Genomic DNA, 20,149 nt, shown 5'->3' on the forward strand with positions numbered 1-20,149 from the left:
GACTATGACTGTGTTCTTTTTATAAACTGCTCTACCTACCTACCTCATGCACGAGAAGGAGGTTACAAAGCCCATTTTTCAAGGATGAGGTGGATCCCCCATTAGTTTCCCAGAAAAAAGACTCATGCCAGTTGGTAGAGCTGATAAAATAACTATACAGGGTATGAATTTTAAAAAAATCGTTAGAGCCGTTTTCGAGAAAATTGTGAAAAACATGGTTTTTTAGTAACTGCCATTTTTCTCAATAATATTATGGAGCTCCTGCAATTTTTCCAGAAATGAGACTCATGTCAGTTGATAGGGCTTATAAATAGATATCCATGGTATAAATTTGAAAAAAATCGTTAGAGCCGTTTTCGAGAGAACCGTGAAAAACATGGTTTTTTAGTCATTATTCGCCATTTTTCTCAAAAATATTACGGAGCTCCTGAAATTTTCCCAGAAATGAGACTAATGCCAGTTGACAGGGCTTATGAATAGCTATCCATGGTATGAATTTGAAGAAAATCGTTTAAGCCGTTTTCGATAAAACCGTGAAAAACATGGTTTTTTAGTCATTATCCGCCATTTTTCTCAATAATATTACGGAGCTCCTCAAATTTTCCCAGAAATGAGACTCATGCCAGTTGATAGAGCTTATAAATAGCTATCCATGGTATAAATTTGAAGAAAATCGTTAGAGCTGTTTTCGAGAAAAACGTGAAAAACATGGTTTTTTAGTAATTATCCGCCATTTTTTCCGCCATCTTGAATTGAATTTTATTGAATTTCTTATTGTCGGATCCTCATGGTATAAGGACCTTAAGTTTAAATTTCAAGTCAATCGGTTGATTAGAAATGGAGTTATCGTGTTCACAGACATACACACATACACACACACACACATACACACACACAGACCAACACCCAAAAATCATGTTTTCGGACTCAGGGGGCCTTGAAACGTATAGAAAAATTGAAATTGGGGTACCTTAAATTTTTTTGGAAAGCAATACTTTCCTTACCTATGGTAATAGGGCAAGGAAAGTAATAAAACATCGGAACATCCCAATGTTGTCTATCGTAGAGGTCATACGATCTTTGGAATAAATTTTCGGTAGTTCTAACGCCTTGACTCGTTTCACATTGAATCTGTTTTGTAGTAGAGTTTCAATAGATTTTCTAGTAGAAATTTGGAATCTTGTTTGATGGAGGTGGTGTCACTTTACTAGGCCACTGCGCATGAATTTCATCACTTGATTGAATTGAACCTGCAGTCAACTTTTACATAGGCCTATCATACGCAATAATTCACCTATTAATTGAGCTGTCTTCATGAATCATTTGCCATTTCAAAACGATACATAGGTACCTACTTCATATAATCAGAGTATTGCAGATGCATAGATTAATAATAAATAATTGGCGAACCTTCCCACTGTATAGCTCGTTAGGAGGGAAAAAGCAATCAAAACTGATTGCCAATCCCAGTTATAAATGACTTCCAATTACAAGCCACAGTTGTAATCCCTTGTAGTGACCGATCGAATCTGAATCTATCTGCGAGGCTTCAAACAAATTTGGTAATTTTTGTGTTGAAGACATTTTTGACTTCTGACACAGTGAGATTTTGACTATTTTGAATCTGTGACTAAATCTTTTGTTTTCATTTGAAGAAATTTGTTATTCAGTACAAGTTTGTAGAAATCCTTTCCAAATTAAAGAATTTTGGGGAGCTATTTGCTTATTCATAATAGTAAATTATAATTATTTCCCTTGAATGCCTTAGGAAATATGTAAGAGTCTCATCCGAATGATATATTCCTGAGATTTGTTATTTATGAAGGCATATGTGTCATTTTTGTTGTTTGTATTAATGTTTATTGAATTTTCTGTAGTGAATGAGATGGAATGATCGAATTCTTTCGAAACTAGAAGAATTAAAAACAGAAAGGAGCACTTAATGGGCATTCACAAATTTATTACAAATAAATTTGAGATGTATTATTATTTATTTAATTGGAGATTCAGTACTTTTTCATTCTTATTCACATAGTACATTATTCCAGAATAATTTTCCAATCATATGTGTATAATTGGCAGTTTTAGTTAATAAAATTGCAATAAACTGAACACTCCATATCAGAGATGTTGTGGAATTGTCCCACAGGTACATCGAGTGGACTCGAGGTGTCGCACCCTACAGCCTGCTACAATTTAATCTTAGGGTAGAATTCCGCCGGTAGGCTTTGACGTTTAATCACCCTTGTACCCATTCCATTACCCATGCACAAGCAAGAAGCTCTGTGGGCTTCATCCGAAATGAAAAAAAAAAATTATGATGATGCTTTGAGCATTGAAACTCAAGTTTGAATTTCATTCACCTTTTCGCAGTCTTGTTCAAACAGTCTCAATTGAAAGCACTGGTCGAGCTTTAGCTTCTTGTGGTGCCAGAGCTGGAGCAGTTGGTTCTTCGATGTCCTAATTGATTCTAAGCTATGGAGTATTTGGGGCACGGCCGCCTGCAGGTCGGGGTTCGAGACACCCGAGCTGGCTTCCGAGTCGCGGCCCGAGTAGCCGCTGTCGTACCCGCTATTACTATCGCCCGATAACCTGCAACAACAATTCACTCGAATTTAAAATATGTATAGAATGAAATAAATTAGCATAACATTCAATATAAAGCCCACAAGAACAAATGTATAGACAAAAATATAGAACAAAATTTAATAGAATAGAGGTTAATAAAATGAAATAGAAAAGAGTGTAGAGTGAAGATTACAGTAGAAAGAATACAATATATCCAATTCTACATTTTTTCACTTTTTGTGTAGTTGAGAAGTTGATATTGTGGTAATTATTCATATTGAATGAAAAAGACTAAGAAATTTTCCAAAAAAAAACACAGATTTATTGATACTTAGAAAGACCGGTTTCGGTTATTACACCATTGTCAATATCTGATAAACAGGTTTATTAGTCTTTATTAATTTCTTAGTCTTTTTCATTCAACAATTCTACATTGATAAAATATACAATTTCACGATAGCTATCGCAAAATATATTGTGTGAACTTTACCCAGGAGTCATTCTGGTTGTGGTTTATTACTGTTATGTACTCATTCAAGCTGCTCGTTCCCACAGATACCAATTTAAGTGTTTGGTACAGTGAAAGAAAAATTACCACCTTGAGGTTTAATGGGACAATGCCACTCAGTCTGGTCGAGCGAGTATGTTGTCCCATAAGAACTAATGGGAATAATAGATTCATGTCATGCTTAATAGATGCCACATTGATATGTGGCAATCCAAGTTGATATTTTACCTCATATAATAAAGCCAGATTAGTAATTTCATTATTCTATGGTTTAAAGAGTTGGAAAATTTCCAGAAACTTATTGAAATACATGTAGAATGAAGATACAGCACTCGACAAAGTGATAACATCTAGTTACCTGTGTACGATCTGCTGTCTCATAATTTAATAATTAAAATTATTTACTAGTTAATGAAAAAAAACCCATGAACTTATATCAATATCTGTCTCCTTACCAAGGATATACAAGGCATACAGAACTCAGTTTTATAAGTGCGAAGAACAAACTCCTGGAAATGCCACTTTACTTACTTGGGGAGTTGAGAAAGGAGCCTATTTAGATGATATAGCACCTCGGCAATATGAACTATGCTCGGTAATAACTATGCTGGTTATCTTAAACTTTTGACACTGTCCATCTTGAAACCCCAATCCTTGGCAGCGACTTCAAGTATACAAGTATAAGAAAGTAAGTAAGAAGAATGGTTTCTCTTGACTTTTGCACAATTCTAACATGATTTTATAAGTTTCTTCATTATTTTAGGAGAATTACTTTAAAAGCTTCAAAATTTCAAACATTAGAATGAGAAACGTTGATGAGATGAGCTCTGCTTTCCAATGAAATTCTGCTGTTTTGAGGCCACTTTCTAGGACACCTATGAAATCTATAAGACCATTTAATGGTTTAATGGTCCATTGGATTTAATAAGTGTCCTAGAAAACTAATATTGAGGTATCAACTTCAATGAAAGATATTGGGACTTGATTGGAATCAGATGGAAATCTCTAGAGGAGGTTTTATTGAATAATATTGATATGTACCGATATTGACGTAATTAATAAGAGTCATTTCTTAGAGACAAAATGATCAAATTCACAATTGATTATAGGACTAAATATACAATTAATTACAGGACTGAATGTAAATTAATTATATTTGTTGGTTCTTGAAGTTACTCTTTTCTATTAATTTCGAGTCTAATCGAAACAGAATAATAATATTGGTTCTTACAGTCTGCCAATATAAGATCACTTCCATTGTACAATAATATGAAGAGAATAGTAATATTGTTTCTTGGGGAGTTTCCATATATTTGTAGTTTGCGAGTATTGTAGTTGCTGCACAACTGTATTGTATTGCAGTCACCAAACAATACATTGTAGTTAGATAATGAGTGTTCACTATCATATCAAAAATTATATTATTTTTCAGCACGATTGAGCAGAATTCATTGGAATTGGAGGGAACCCCCTAGTTACCTCTGTATGAGTTGCTGTCCCATAATATCAATATCGTTGACCGGTGCCTTCATGATCTTCTTCATCATGTCGGCATGTAGGTCAAGGCTACGCTTAGCCCCGCCCACATCCTCTCCAAGGTCACTCCTGCCAAGGTCATCCTGAAGGTCATCCAGGTGATCCAGCAGATCAGCTGCTTGCCACATCAGATCCTCCAGAGCCTAGAAAATCAAAATTTAATGATTCCTTGATGGTTTACTGGAAATGTATAATGATTTGAGGATTGAAAATGTTTGTCTTCATTTTACTGATTAACAACTCTATGCAATCTCTGGTTCATCTTATTTAAATTATGAATATAAATTGAATATATTATCTGTAATATGAATACTTGATATTAAGTTTAATCAATAATCTGCTGTCTTCACTCACTTTTAATTCCAAATTGAATTTCTCAATTTTTTAAACTTATTCAGTTTTGATATCTTATTTACACTTTCTTTCATTTCTAAAATACATTGAATTAATTAATGCCTATATTTTTGTATTTGCTTTATCACAAATCGAATCTGTTTACTTAGTCTATGGTTTTATCAATTCGCCATGCATTTTAATGTGGGCTCTGCCTGTTGCACTCGCCCATTTATTATTTTTTTATAAATTGAACTACTACTGTATATAGTTTATTATCTAATAAATAAAATAAAACATTCTAAATTATCTACAAATCAACGTATTACTACATTTAAGAAATTAATAATTGAATTGCAAAGCTTGATTGAAATATACAGCAAACCTTGCATGTTACAGACTTTAGACAAAACAACAGTTTTCGAAAGCTATTTTCATAACACAATTGATAATGAATGTAACTATGTAACTAAAAAGACAAAAATCAATTCGATTTTGTGACCTACTCAAGTCTTGACATGTTTTCTTGAAACAAAGCATATTAATAGAGTTGCGAAAAGTCAATAAAATTTCTGTCAAACTCTTGTCTTAAGGCTGTTCAGTACACTTTTTTTATTTAAATTGGATAATCTTTTTCAATATAATTGTTAAGATCATTATAAGAGTGAGAAAAAGTGGCAACTGAAATTTTTAAGTGGTCTAATAAGCGAGTTATAGGTTGTTGAAAGAATTATATTTCCAAACTAAAACATTTTATTCCCCATATCGTTCGTTCATAAATAAATCTGCAAATTGCTTCCCTGTAGCTATAAAATTGTTTCAAGAAAACATGTTAAGGCTGTTCAGTACACTTTTTCTATTTAAATTGGATAATTTTTTCAATATAATTGTTAAGATCATTATAAGAGTGAGAAAAAGTGGCAACTAAAACTTTTCATGTGGTCTAATAAGCGAGTTATGGGATTTATGGGTCGTTGAAGTGCTAACTCCGTTTTCTTTCCAGATCATAAACGGTTTCGAATTTTCCATTGGAGTTTTTTCAATACTTTCAGTATATCATTGGCTTTGTTCTAATATTCGTTTTTTCGCGATTTATCGCGAAGTTATCGAATTTACAAAAAAAAAACTTTTTTATTTATGAACGAACGATATGGGGAATAAAATGTTTTAGTTTGGAAATATAATTTTTTTGAATTTTTAAGAGAAGTTCTGTTAATATAGTCGAAACCGTTTATGATCTGGAAAGAAAACAGAGTTAGCACTTCAACGACCCATAAATCCCATAACTCGCTTATTAGACCACATGAAAAGTTTTAGTTGCCACTTTTTCTCACTCTTATAATGATCTTAACAATTATATTGAAAAAATTATCCAATTTAAATAGAAAAAGTGTACTGAACAGCCTTAACATGTTTTCTTCAAACAATTTTATAGCTACAGCTACAGGGAATCAATTTGCAGATACAGTAGTAGACCGAGTAAGATTTATGAAAGGATTATAATGGGCTAGCATGACTCATGACTGTTGTTTCAAAACTTGTATTGTTTTGCAAATAGATAAAAAGGATACCTTTCTCATCTCTATCCATTGAGCATGGTCGTAGTGTAGTGTCCCCTCCAGATCAGATGTCAGTTGTCCTGTGTCTATTATCTTGGGCAGTGCTTCTAAACTTATCATATTTGTCTGAAAAACAAGAAAATAAATCAATTAGAATTATGTAAGGCAGATAAATTAGGAGAAAATTGTTTGCAATTGCCACAAATACACTATTTTTCACATAATAAATATTTAATTTCATATTTGAAGAATAGGCTATTTATAGAAAATGTTATTTATCTAACAACAGAAAAATGGGATATAACTTTATTGAACGCCAAATAATATGTTTGGTTTTTGTTTTTTCAATATCAAACTGTGTTCAGATTCAGTATTCAGAATATCCGCTATGTATCGACACAGACAATAGGCTAAATGTAGGAGTCAATATCTACAACAAATAACGTAGGAGACAAAATACGTATGTATCGGACAATATTTGATTCTAGATCTAGATTGAAAATTTTCTTTTAGAAAGAGTTACTTGAGTAGCCTACTGTTTTTTAAATTGTTCAAGAAATTGATTTCTGGAAAAAAATGAGCTATAATTACAAACAAATTAAATCTACATCTTAATAATCAAATAATTGATCAGACATAGACACATCGTAAATCCCCATAATATCGTAAATAATAAGCGTCATTATTAAAATAATATCAAAATAGTAAGTAACAATTTGAAATTCATATTATACTTTCATTCAAGAAAAACTACTATTACAGTAAATAAGATTGGACGAAATAAATAGGATGAGAATTTACCCTCCAGTCAATAATATAAAATAATATATATCAGTAGTGTTGATGCTCTGTTGATATTCTTTAAAGGTAACTTGTAAAAGCTTGACAGAACATTCAATTAAGACCCCTGTTTGAGTTGCAACTTAAAAACTTTCTCCAAAACACACAATTTCAACACGCAACTGATACAATTTCAATAAGAATAATGCGTTTTCCGTGCCGACCAATTAGCAAAATTAGAGCAGTTTTCCAACGACCAATAACACGGTCGTTTTAATTCATAAACAAAGCTTTCCCATTTCATTTTCCAAAGGAGGGAAAATTAATTTTCACTAGAAAACAAAACAACAGACAGCAGCGCTGCACATTTTGATGAGGAGGGCTAGATGCTTTTTACTGTCCATTTCTTCACTAGCTGCCCGCTGCCAGTGAAGGTTAAATGGGAAGCATAGATGTTATTTATAAAAATGCTGACAGTTCAAAGTGAATCTCACTATACTTTTCTCTTATCATTACGTCCACCGTTGTTCCTCCACTTCAAAGTAAAATGAATTCCATCTTCCACTTTCCTCTCCATTTCATCATCTTCTGTCTCACTCGCCATTCTGTGACGTCATTAGAACTCGGAAGAGAGAAAAATACACGAAATTATTAATCTTAGCAGGCGGCAGTTACTTTCGTTGTGAATCTTCTTATTACGACGACGACTCGCCTTTTTTCTCACAGTTTATAGTGAAACAACGAAACGCCACTTCTCTGTTGTGTTTCTATCTCTGTTTCGCAACTGGCGATTAGAATGGAAATATTTCGGACCGTTAAGAAGCTTTAAAAAGTATGAATGTTTGTGGTGGACGGAGCATTATAGAGCATGGGGTGAGGTGTAATTCTGCAAGAAGAATGTAAGTGAAGAAACTGCTGTACTATAGTACTGCAGCTGTACTGCTGTACTATAACTACAAACTATAAGGTGTCAGCATAGTACCTTGTAAATAGCATCAAACCAATGTTGACAGTTTAAACTGAATTTCACTGTAGGTCAGTCGCCTTTTGATACCTTTGAAAACTGTCTCTTAACCATCTTTCAGGGTAAAATGAGATCCATTTTACACTGTCAGGTTTGATCGAATGGGAATCTATAAGATATGCTAACAATTTATTTATTCAGTTTAAAGTGAATATCACGATTATAATAGTTGGTTGCACAGTGAATAGAATTTCATACAAACAAATCATCTAATAGTTCTGATAGAATTTGAAGTCTCACCAAAATTATATATAATCTTGAGTTGAAATATGAATGATATGGACCTTATAATGTGAAAAATTAAAAATGTTAAATTAGTATTTTTAATGAAAATTGACAGAGTCCAATTATAATCAATGTATCTTCAATCTTTTCTAGAATCGAACTTTGATGAAAAATAGTAAATATAATGGAAATCATGTAGGAAAAAACATCACCCATCAAACAAAAAACCATTAAACTTTGATAAGCTGCTAATCGATAATATTGTCAAAATGTTTCCAAATCGACAAACTTTCTTGCAGTTAACGCCCAAGTTAAACATCCCTGAACTTTTCCAATAAATAAAAATCAACTTCAACCCTTCTGCAGGGGATGGAGACGAGCCAAACGCCAAACCCACCCTTATCAGCAGGTCTTATCTCCAGAGGGCAATCATTAAACTGGCGCAATTCACATCAAACTGTCAGCAATCCTTGTAAATATCACCAATTCTTCCCATCTAATCAATGCTGACTCATCAAACCATAGTGCGATTCAGGTCAAACTATAAGGTGTCAGCATAGTACCTTGAAAATAGCATCAAACCAATGCTGACAGTTTAAACTGAATTTCACTCTAGGTCAGTCGCCTTTTGACACCTTTGAAAACTGACTCATAACCATCTTTCAGCCATACTGCAGCAGTATAATTTGGCAGTATATATCTGCAGTACACATCTACAGTATAGTGGCCAAAGATGGTAGGAATAGATAGGTGCTTTTCAGCAAAACTAGGTACCCAACCTATGGATGGGAGGACTTTGCATTTAAAACACCGACATCTCAATCACTCTCTCTCACACAATCTCTCTCTCTCTCTCTCTCTCTCTTTCGTTCTCTCTCGAATGTTCGTGCTCTATCTGACTGCCCAACTTGGCACTCAACTTCACTGCTTCAGTATGCGATGGGTTTTGCAAGACCCGGCAAAACATTGTCATTCGTGATAAAGAATCAATCAATAGAAATAAACAAAAATAAACTTGCAAATTTTCTAATCCTTGTTCAATCATTCACCTCTTGCTACCTATTCTCAATTTTATGGAACAGAACCGCGCTAAAATGAAGATACAAAACATAATGATCTTCCTTGTGACACAAAATTCAACTAAGAGAGAACATCGATTTCTAGAAATCACCCCAGTTTCTAGGGAAAACGAGCGAATATTATTTATTATCGAGTCTACCTTTTCAAGTATGTGAGATACAGCTGCTGTGTAGACAATAAGCTGTGCCACATTGTCCTAAAATTCAGTAGGTGACACAACAAAGTCTTTGCAATAAGGCACAGTAGGTGGGGGTTGGAGGTTGGAAGAGGGGTTAGCAGTGCACAAAAGCAATAACAATTCGTCAATGTCGTCAGTAGTTACACTTAAAAAAAAAAATATCACCCTGAAACTACAATCTTCGCCCCTGGCTTAACGCCAAATTCAACATACTACCGTATATTTCAGTCTATATTACACCATATAAAAGATGTACATCGTTATAAAACATTGGGTTGTGCGGGATATAAGCCAGGAAAGATAATATCATGGCCTGATAAGCAACAAACCTACACGCTATAAACTTCCAAACAATGTAATCAACTCGAGAACAATGACACAGTTGATAACTTAATAAGGGATTCGATAATGTGTAACAGTTTGTACGCTTCTCTGCAGAATATTACATTTCAGTCGCAGGAGAAGCCAAAAATCAACTGTTTTCGTTCTTAACTATTGTTACTTCGCCAAGCAACAGGCCTCACTATTAAGATAGACTCTTGTACTTCTTCACAAAATTGATTTTTTTTTAATTGAATTGAATTTTATAGCCAAATATCACATACAAATACTTATACAATACAATCTTTAGAGTATGCAATATATAATTAGCTACAAATAGACATTGATTGTAACTTGCAGAACAATTATTATCAATGTAATATTCGACACTGCCAACATAAGATTCCTTGTGTGTTGACAGTGAGTAATAAATAGTAGTAAAAATAAAACATTATTTCTATGTTCTACTTCTCTTCAGCTATCAGTTAATAGCTAACGTCAAAGAAGATAGAAAAATAGTTCATTACTCATAATCAGAACTTCAGTTTTTTCATGCTTACATAAATGATTTCGTTACAGTACAGTACACAAATTCTTTCACTGAATTTATTTTACTGGATTCATAATGGAACCACAAAGATATAGTCAACTTCATGTAAATGACTTATTAAGAAATAACACAAACAAGTTTTAACAACCATGATGTTATTTGAATAAATGATTCACAAATAAACTAAAAATCATTAGATCTCATCAAACACTGTGTCAGGATAGTGAATTCATTGTTACTTAAACACTCCTCTTATTGAAAACATGTTGCAACATTATTGGATTCTACAAATTACCTAATGACAAGTATTCTTCCGGTAGATACTAGGATACAAGTTAGCTATTCACTAATGCAGAAACAAACCAGTATGTTGGAGCGTACTAATTACGTAACAAGATACGACCACGTGGCACAAGCACAGCATCTCAACTAGGAAACGCCGGTCTTAACAAAGTTTGCAAATTGGAGATGCAAGTTCAACTTTGCCAGTTCCAATTAGAAAGGGGCGCTAACAACTTTCCAACTTGCGATAAGTATTGCACGGCCGCAAGTCTGCAGCTGAAAGTTGGATTGAATTGGCAAGTAAAATTCATGACGGGATATTCTCGAATGAAAGCTCGCCTGCCATTAGAAGAGAACTTCCTGAAACTAGATATCATTTCACAGATAGTTGAAAATTGAAAACGGTCGAAAACTGAAATGAAAATGAATCTTCTTTGGCTGAGAACGTTTGAAAACTTCTTCAAACTAGATGTCATTTCAGATAGTTTGAGATTGAAAAAGAACTAAAGAGAAATACATTTTTTGTAGGAAATGTTTGAGAAATTAATAGAAGATGACTGTCTTTGAACGACAAGTCGGCTTTGATCAGAAGCAGAGTTGTGATTAGAATGGAATTGAATTTTCACGGATAAATGAAGTTGGATCACAGCTTCCCAATCTCCTCTATGTTTGTACATTCTTCTCAAACATAATCTGTAATATTTTGCAATAAAACTGTAGATAGTTGAGATCAAGTATTTATTTCATAAGTTATGCAGATGAATATCCATTTGCATTGAAAAGTCCTCCAATTCTATTTGTTTTCCAAATGAAAAATACATTATTTCTTCCTATTTATTTGGTTTCCAAACAACCAGGTTGTACTTTTATACTTCATAACTACATTTTAGGTTTAAGCAGCCACTCTTTCAAGGATGGAACCAAGAGGACGGCGCTCTGTTCGATTTGGGATTGCAACGACTGTTCAAAAATCACCTTACAGTGTTGATATTTTGATAATTTGATGTCTGATGCTGTGAACCATCGATTGAATGCTGCTGAAAACCAGAATTTGAAACAAATAAAATTCTTCCTCCAGAATAACCAACCTCTTTTAGACTGTATCAAAATTGGAGAGAGAAACAGTTATGGATTAATCCTGTCAGTTCTCTCCAAATCATTGATTTTATTATGTATTTAGATATACAAATACACCCCTCAGTCTACTTGTGCTGTTGTGCTACCTGGTCGCGGGTTCGAGTCCCGCCGATTCCCATCGATTAGGCATGGACGTTTGATTATCTCATAACTCACCCTCGCACTTCCAGTTACTCACTCACAAGCAAAAAGCTCGTGTAGGCATCATCCGCAATAAAAAAAAATGATATGATATCGATGACATTTTTAATTTAGAATAGACACCAACATCGTTCTTGTACGAGGACTACTAGGTAAACTAGAGAAACAGTTTTGGGTTGAGGCTGTGCAAAGGCTAAAAATAAACTTTCTACTCGTGATAGTTTTCAAAGTTTTCCGATTTGTATATCATCAAGCTATCAAAATGAAAAAGTTTTCTCAGGAAAACATTTTTTTTTCGATCATTACTTTTTGAGATAAGAGCGCCTGAAGTTTGAATTTTGGGACAGAACACTTCAAATTCGGTAAGATACAAATCCATGAGATTTAGAGGATGGATTCTTCATGGTATTGTTGATATTGTAAAACAAAAATTTTCTGAAAATATCAATTTTTGAAAAAGTTATTCAATTTACCAAAAATAACTAAACTAAAAGTTATTTTTGGTTTAAAAAAAAACCTCTAAATCGCATGGATTTATCTCTTACCGAATTTGAAATATTCTGTCCCAAAAATTCAAACTTCAGGCGCTCATATCTCAAAAAGTAATGATCAGAAAAAAATGTTTTCCTGAGAAAACTTTTTCATTTTGATAGCTTGATGATATACAAATCGGAAAACTTTGAAAACTATCACGAGTAGAAAGTTTTTTTTTGCCTTTGCACTTAATCCTGTTGATTCTCTCAAAATCATCAATTTGATTTTAGGCTAGTATAAATAAATGAGATACAGATGAAGTTTTAAATTTGAGATAGAAGACCAACCTCGAACTTGTACTTGTGACTGGCTAGCGACGTTCTCTGTTTCTGCCAGAAGTTGTCAGGCTTGATGATGTAGGCCTGATGCACGGAGCCGGGGAAATGCTCCTGCAGCACTTTCAGGATGGGCTTCACCGTCGACCACGTCGAGCCACGCATGTCGATCACCACCGTGAACCCTAGCTCACGCACCTCCTCACTGGAAACACATTCAAAACATATCAAATTTAATGTAAGCCAATCATGATGATGATGATAAATTTTGGTTCAATGAACCAAAAAAGTATTCAAAATAGTAATACAATACCATAGTGAGATTCACGTAATAAAGTCAGTGGAAATGATAGGACAGCATTGTTGCCAAGTTTCTGTTCCCATTACAATCGAAAGTAGATAAATGTGACTTGAGTCATCAGGGTATATTTAATATGATATCATTATTCTTGTTGCTAATGATGAATGGTAATTTCATGAGTATGATAATTTCATGCTCTGTATATACTGTAAAAATGGGGAAAAAATTGATTTTATTTATTTATTTAAAATATACTGTATTCATTATGAGAATAGACATTTTCATAATTTAATAATAAATTCTTGTAATTGGGATTGAATATTCTGTTAGTTCATTATATTTATTCATAGCCTGCAAACTATTCAAGTACGCTACGGAGTTGGTGAAAGATAGAACTATCTGATTTGTCTAATGACAAACAAGGATTGCAAATCAATTATAATCAGGTGCTGACTTGATAACGTGAATGTGACCATAGCAGCATCCAAGAAATGCGTCATTATTCCATCAGGACCCATCGCCTCATATAAGAAATATTTCTTCTACTTTCCGTTCTTCTTCCACTTCCTTTTCTTCTACACCTCCTTCCACCAGACGACGGTTGTCGTCATCTCATCAGCAGGCAATACTTACGAGAATCACTTCAAACTATCAGCATTGGGTGAATGAGAAGGATAGGTGTCAACTAATGAGGAATTGTGACAGTGTGCAGTGAATCTCACTTCAGCTGCTCCGCCTAGGTTGATGGCGCTTAATTGAATTCCTTCCTCCCAGAAGACAGAACAGGACGAGCGTATGCCTGCCTTGATTCCCAAGCTACGAGGAACGACAATCGGGACTCAGTGCCGAAAAACACCATGTGATAATGTTCTCACTCGTGACTCGTGACTATGGTAACTGGAGAGATTAAACTCATTTATTCTATATTTCTCAGTGAGTTGGGAGTATTCAACTTTTGCAAATGCAATACAGAATACTATTGATATACTCGGGAAGTGTTAGAAGAGTAGGTAGAATCATTACAACTAATAACAAAATAGTATATTTCGCACCTAGAGCAGAAAATGAGATTTTTCCAGCTCGAAATCGGTTTTCAAGTCCGAGGCCGTAGGCCGAGGACTAGAAAAGATTGAGAGCTGGAAAAACATTTTTGCCCGTGGTGCGACGTGCGAACGATATTTTTCGCCACACTACAGGTATTGCTGACAAAAATAAATAAAGAATACAAAAAAAGAATACTCGTTAAGCTATCGTACCTATCTCTTGATTTTAGTGGTAGAAGATTTGCAGTCAGGATTTCAGATTCTTTTAAAATTTCACTTGGAATACCACAGTCATCTTCAAGCATTTTTGAAAATTCGGAATGCACTAATCAACAATAAATAATTGAATAAAACTAGTTGCGAAGCGAATTAGTTTGATTCGAAACTGGAACTGAAATCATGGCGACTTCAGCACTGATGATGAAAGTGGACACTCGCCCGATCTAGCGGATGACTTATTAACTACTTCCATGAGCGGCTGGAAAGAGACAACTTTCTGGGCTAGACCGGAAAAGAAACCCTTTTCTGACGTCGTCTGCAAACAAGGTCTTTCAGATCTACGTAGGGACTGGAAAACAGCTGCTTTCTGTGCAGTGTGGCGAAAAATATGAAAACAAAATAAAAACTGTAACAAACATTGTGTGCTAGCCGTCAGGCTCGCTTCGTTCGCCATATCCGTCTAGCCAGGGGGCTCCGCCCCCTGGACCCCCGACTGGATCGTCCAAAAATGAGATCAGCGGGCTCGCTTCGCTCGCCTGCATGTAGACCTCAGCGGAACCTCTGTACCGAATTTGAACGTATTATGTCAATTTGATCTCGAAAAACACCTGTTACTATATCGGCGTATCTTTGGCGAACAAAATTCTTCCACCTAAGCTAAACCTGTGTACCGTACTGAATTTTGTTTAATATATTTCCATAAATTATTGTTAGGACGATCCAGTCAGGGGTCCAGACTAAACGTCTGGCTGAACGGATATAGCGAGCGAAGCGAGCCTGACGGCTAGTAGTATAATATTCCCAGGAATAGCTCTGATTGAAGTAGCAGTACCCAATGCATTCCAATCTTCAACTTGGTGCCAACCTAACAAAGTCAACTCAACTTAATGCCAACCTGACAAAATTTTCAATTTAGTTACCGGAACAACTGTTTCGAAGAGGTACTATCTCTAGATTATAGTTCTATATTAACATAATGGTATGGACATCTTTTCAATTATAATTTTAAGATATTGGAATAAGAAGAATATACATGCTAAAAGACGAACTTTAAACCCTTGAAAACCACCCTTAGAGTTGAAATATCGCCAAAAGATTTCTTAGGGCGCCTCTAAAGGGCCAACTGAACATACCTACCAAATTTGATGGTCCGGTAGATTTTTAGTTCTGCGAATGAGTGAGTGAGTCAGTCAGTCAGTGAGTGAGTGCCATTTCGCTTTTATATAATAGATTGAGTTAGTGAATTTCCCTCCTCCCCTACATTAATATTCATCGCTCTCAAGATGAGCTGAGAGTATACAAAAAAAGCAATACCGTATTCATAAACGAAGACTATTAAAAACATAGACTCTGTAAGCGTTTGAATAGAGGACTCGATTACTACCAACAACTACTACTAGGAATACATGATCATTATTCATACAATATTCAGATTGAGTTTTATATACGATTCAACTAAAAAACAGTCCTTTTGGTTGCTATTTTGACCAATTCCAGTCGTAGGTCATGCCACAGTCGCAAATCAATAATTAATTTATGATGAGTCAATTTATCAAATTGAAGAATGATTTAATTCTACAAATAATGTGTAACAGCCAGTACTAGCTTTATACCTTCCCATTGGTCAGCACAACAAAATGAAGTCTATGTGTAACATGTATCATCCAATGAGAGCACATTATAGGCGTGGTGTGTACTCGCAGATGATTGGTCAAACTTGAGTGACGTAGTAGATCCCTCTACTACAGCGAAATCGCCATCCACCAATACAATTTGAGAATGACGTTCTGTTATCAAACCAATTAGAGGGCGTAGTGGACTATAACTAAGATCCTGAAATATGTACTAGCACATCTTGACTGATTAATGTTTTTTAGGTAGAAGATAAGATCTCTGGAACAACGTTGAAATAGACATCGGTCAAGAATTCAGATAGAACAACCGTGAACATGATCCGTAAACGTTCCACAGATCTGTGTTTTTGTGTTGTATTGCGTTTGAGTTTCTTTTAGTGGTTTAAATTAACATGATATTTTTTAAGTTTTCTATGATTATTGAACCCAATATTTTTATCAAATTCAGTTTCTAATCCATCAAAGTTTCAATTATCTAGTTTATGTTTATGCTTTTTGAAGGGACGGATTCAAAGATCCAAAGGGTCCAAAGAACCTCACACGTCAACCGAACCTTATTGTGTGTCCCAAGTATGTTAGTTGGGCAAATCAATTCCTGTGTGCTTTACAAGGTCCAGGAGTTTTTTTCCTATACCAAGATCCCATTCCTTACATGGTTGCTAGTTGACAATATGAACTGCAAAATTTAAACAATCACATAGAGCCTGGACGAGTTTTATAACATGTAAATATTATATCAAAAGTCGGGATTGAAACAGTTTTCCGTTGAACCCATTATTCTTTTCCAATCATTGTATGATTGTGCATATAAAAATTAATGAATGAACTATATCTACATGAAATAGGATGTTAAATGGATTTAAGACATCTAATGTACAAGGAAGATTTGAAATTTAAAATGAATAGAAAAATCTATGACTTATTAAAACAAATAGAAAAATCATGGATACTTTAAACGTAGTAGCAAGGTGTCACCTATCCATACCAACCTACTGAACAGCAATTTAAGAACGTAAAGGGATACAGCATACTCTTTCTCTGGTGCGATTCATTTTAAATTGTAAGCATTCCCTATTAATAACACCGACGCTACCCATTCCACCAATACTCACCGTTTAAAGTCAATCTCACTATAGAAAAGGAGAAGGAGGCATAGGCATGGCATACCGTCGCTTATAGCTGGTCCTATCTGCGCCGACACGATATTAGAAAACCTCTTCCATGCGGAGGAATCTTGGTCGCCTCTATAGTGACGTTCACTTCAAACTGTCAGCATTCCCTATGAATGAACACCAATGCCACCCATTCAACTAATACTGACAGATATACGTGATCTCACACGCACGCACGCACATGTGCTCGTGTGTGCCGCCTCCAAGTTTGGCGGATCCATGGAGCTAGAATAATACTGTCAGCATTGGTTGAATGGGGACCATTGGTGTTCATTCATAGGGAATGCTGACAATGTGAAGTGAATTTCACTAGAGCTGCTTGCTGTCAGACCGAGATAAGTTTCAGGACGCTCCGCACATTCATATAAGCTCACACCCTGTGAGCCATGCAGCAGATACTAAAGCTGTACGGCGAGAGAGGGTTGAGGCAGGTAGTGTGAGAGATATAGAATAGATTGAGAGATAGAAAGAAGAAGAGAAAGGAAGATTGTGATACACAAAATAGAAGCTGAGGTAGTGAGAGTGAGATAATAATATTATACTTGGTTACATCCAGCAAGGATTTCTATATCATCATTGTGCTATTATAGGTAAGTGTGCAAGTTGGTATGATCAGCTGATCCAAGATCGTTGATCTCCATTGGCAGATTAGGATAAAGTCAGTATTGTAAATAGCAGTTCAACTTGAACCAGGATTAAACCATGCTGTTGTCGCATTTATATGTTACTACTATTGGATAAGATGATGGTTTACAATCGAAATGCTTTTATCTGCTATTGAGCACAGCAGAGAAAGGATAAAGAAAGAGAGCGAGAGACAGACAAAGAGAGGAGAGAGATGAGGACAGAGAGAAAGGAAGTAAGAGAAAGATTTTTCATAAATAATGGAGAATTGTATTGATATATGAGGGAAAATAATTGAGTGTGTAATAAGGAAGGAAAGTTGAGTAAATTATATTCTAAGAAAGAACGTGATAATGATATCGAGAAAGAAGGTGAGCAAAGAGATTGGAATAAAGTAAGAGAAAGATAATGAGTGAGAGGAAGTTATAAGGAAGAAGGAAGTCTGAGAGCGATGGCAAATAATGGAGGCTGTGGTAGTACAGCTTTCCAAGTGGAAAACTGGAGAAGAAAGGTGGGCTTCTACCTTATTCATTGCGAATTTTCATGTTGAGAGCCCTGCAAATATGATTTATTGGGAGCTATTTCTAAAAAAATGACAGAAAAATACTGGTTGCCAGAGGAGCCAACAAGACTACACGTCTAGAGATCTGTGGATGTTGTGGACTTCAGAATTGATTTTTTTTTCAATAAGAAAAATAATATTATAGTGAGGTCCACGTTATAATGGCAGTGTTTAATTATCAATGGTAAAGCTATCCTTGTCTATCATTCAACAAAGCGGATAGCGCTATATCTTTCTCGCTTTGCTCAGTTGCCAGATCGTCTTTTAACAATGTAGAATTAACAAAATATTTCATCTTAATTATGAAAATTCATTATGAAATAATTGAAAAATATAATTTCTTGCTTAATAAAATATAATTGATTATTTTAAACGAGAATGAACAGTTGATATTACATTAATAAATCTGTATCAGCTACCGTCTATAGAAGGCATTGTCAAGACAGAGGATCGGCAACGTTGTTCTGCTATCTTTCTTCACTGCCATTATAGCGTGGACCTCACTATAGAAGACACATCATTTTAGTCTAGTTGAAGAATTGGTGTTATTTATAACTAGCAGGTAACCCGTGCTACGCAAGGGTCCAATTAAATACTTGACGTAATTGAATCTTGAAGAATTAAAGAAAGGCTCCCTCCTTGAAAGAGAAACCCTCCTTGGTAAATTGAGAATCTACAAAAAAATTTCAAGTTAATTAGTCCAGTAGTTTAGACTAGATGATGCGTCATTCGTGAATTTCCTATCCCGTACGTGAATAAGCGAATTATTTCCTTTTTTAGTATTATAGATAGATGAAACCTTGTTTCACCTTTACTTCTCAATCTCATAGAGATCTCGATATGAAAGTCTTCACTCAAAACTGTCAGCATTGCTAATGAAAGGGTAATGAATTACTAATGAATGATTTCTTTCTCTCTATATTTTCTCTCAATGCACCACATTCAACCAAAGCCGAAAGGTCAACATAATTCTCACTGTAGCTTTTAGAAGATACCGTCCTAAAAGTGTTATAAGAAGCCGAAGTGCGTGTGAATGGTGCTGCGGAAATGGGTGGTTATCCTTAAAAGTTGGTGGCAAGGATTTTCATACAAGATAAAAAGCTACGAGGCTTTTGAAACGGGGTGGATGGGTGTTTTAGAGCAGGCTTGAGCCCTAGATAAGCAACAAGATAGATTGGGCCTCTGAAATAAGTTGAGACGGAATTAGTTTTGGCATGAGACAAAGTGAGAGAAGATGAGGACCCTTGGGAGAGAGGAGAAGCTATTTCGTGCCTCCCCGGTTTGGATTGTCAGGCCTATTTGCTTTGTAGGGCTCCAGAGGGAATGCGTATATAAAATATCAAACTTGGCTGCTTGTTTGAATTGCTTTTCAGTCATATTTTCAATCCACCAGCAGTGAATACACCAATAGAATCTATCAAAAAACGTTCAAAATGTGTGTTTACTTACTCCTATTCTACCCCCGACCCCTTCACTCACTCACTCACTCTTTCTCTCTTACTCTTTCTCTCTCTCTGGGTTATGTCGAGTGAGTAAACGTGTGTCAGTTCGGCTCCGTCTTCT

The 20,149-nt window shown here is 35.1% G+C and overlaps 1 protein-coding gene across 1 annotated transcript in view; it reads right to left on the reverse strand.

Moving 5' to 3' along the window:
- The window catches only part of LOC111050083 (triple functional domain protein), a 463,117-nt gene that overhangs the window by 296,213 nt on the left and 146,755 nt on the right, over nt 1-20,149 (reverse strand). The window contains 4 exon segments of the mRNA XM_039431097.1: nt 2,364-2,592; nt 4,556-4,755; nt 6,517-6,630; nt 13,044-13,236. Of these exon segments, the coding sequence (XP_039287031.1) occupies nt 2,364-2,592; nt 4,556-4,755; nt 6,517-6,630; nt 13,044-13,236 (736 nt within the window).

Source organism: Nilaparvata lugens, chromosome 6 (genome assembly GCF_014356525.2).
Source record: "Nilaparvata lugens isolate BPH chromosome 6, ASM1435652v1, whole genome shotgun sequence".
NCBI lineage: Eukaryota > Metazoa > Arthropoda > Insecta > Hemiptera > Delphacidae > Nilaparvata > Nilaparvata lugens.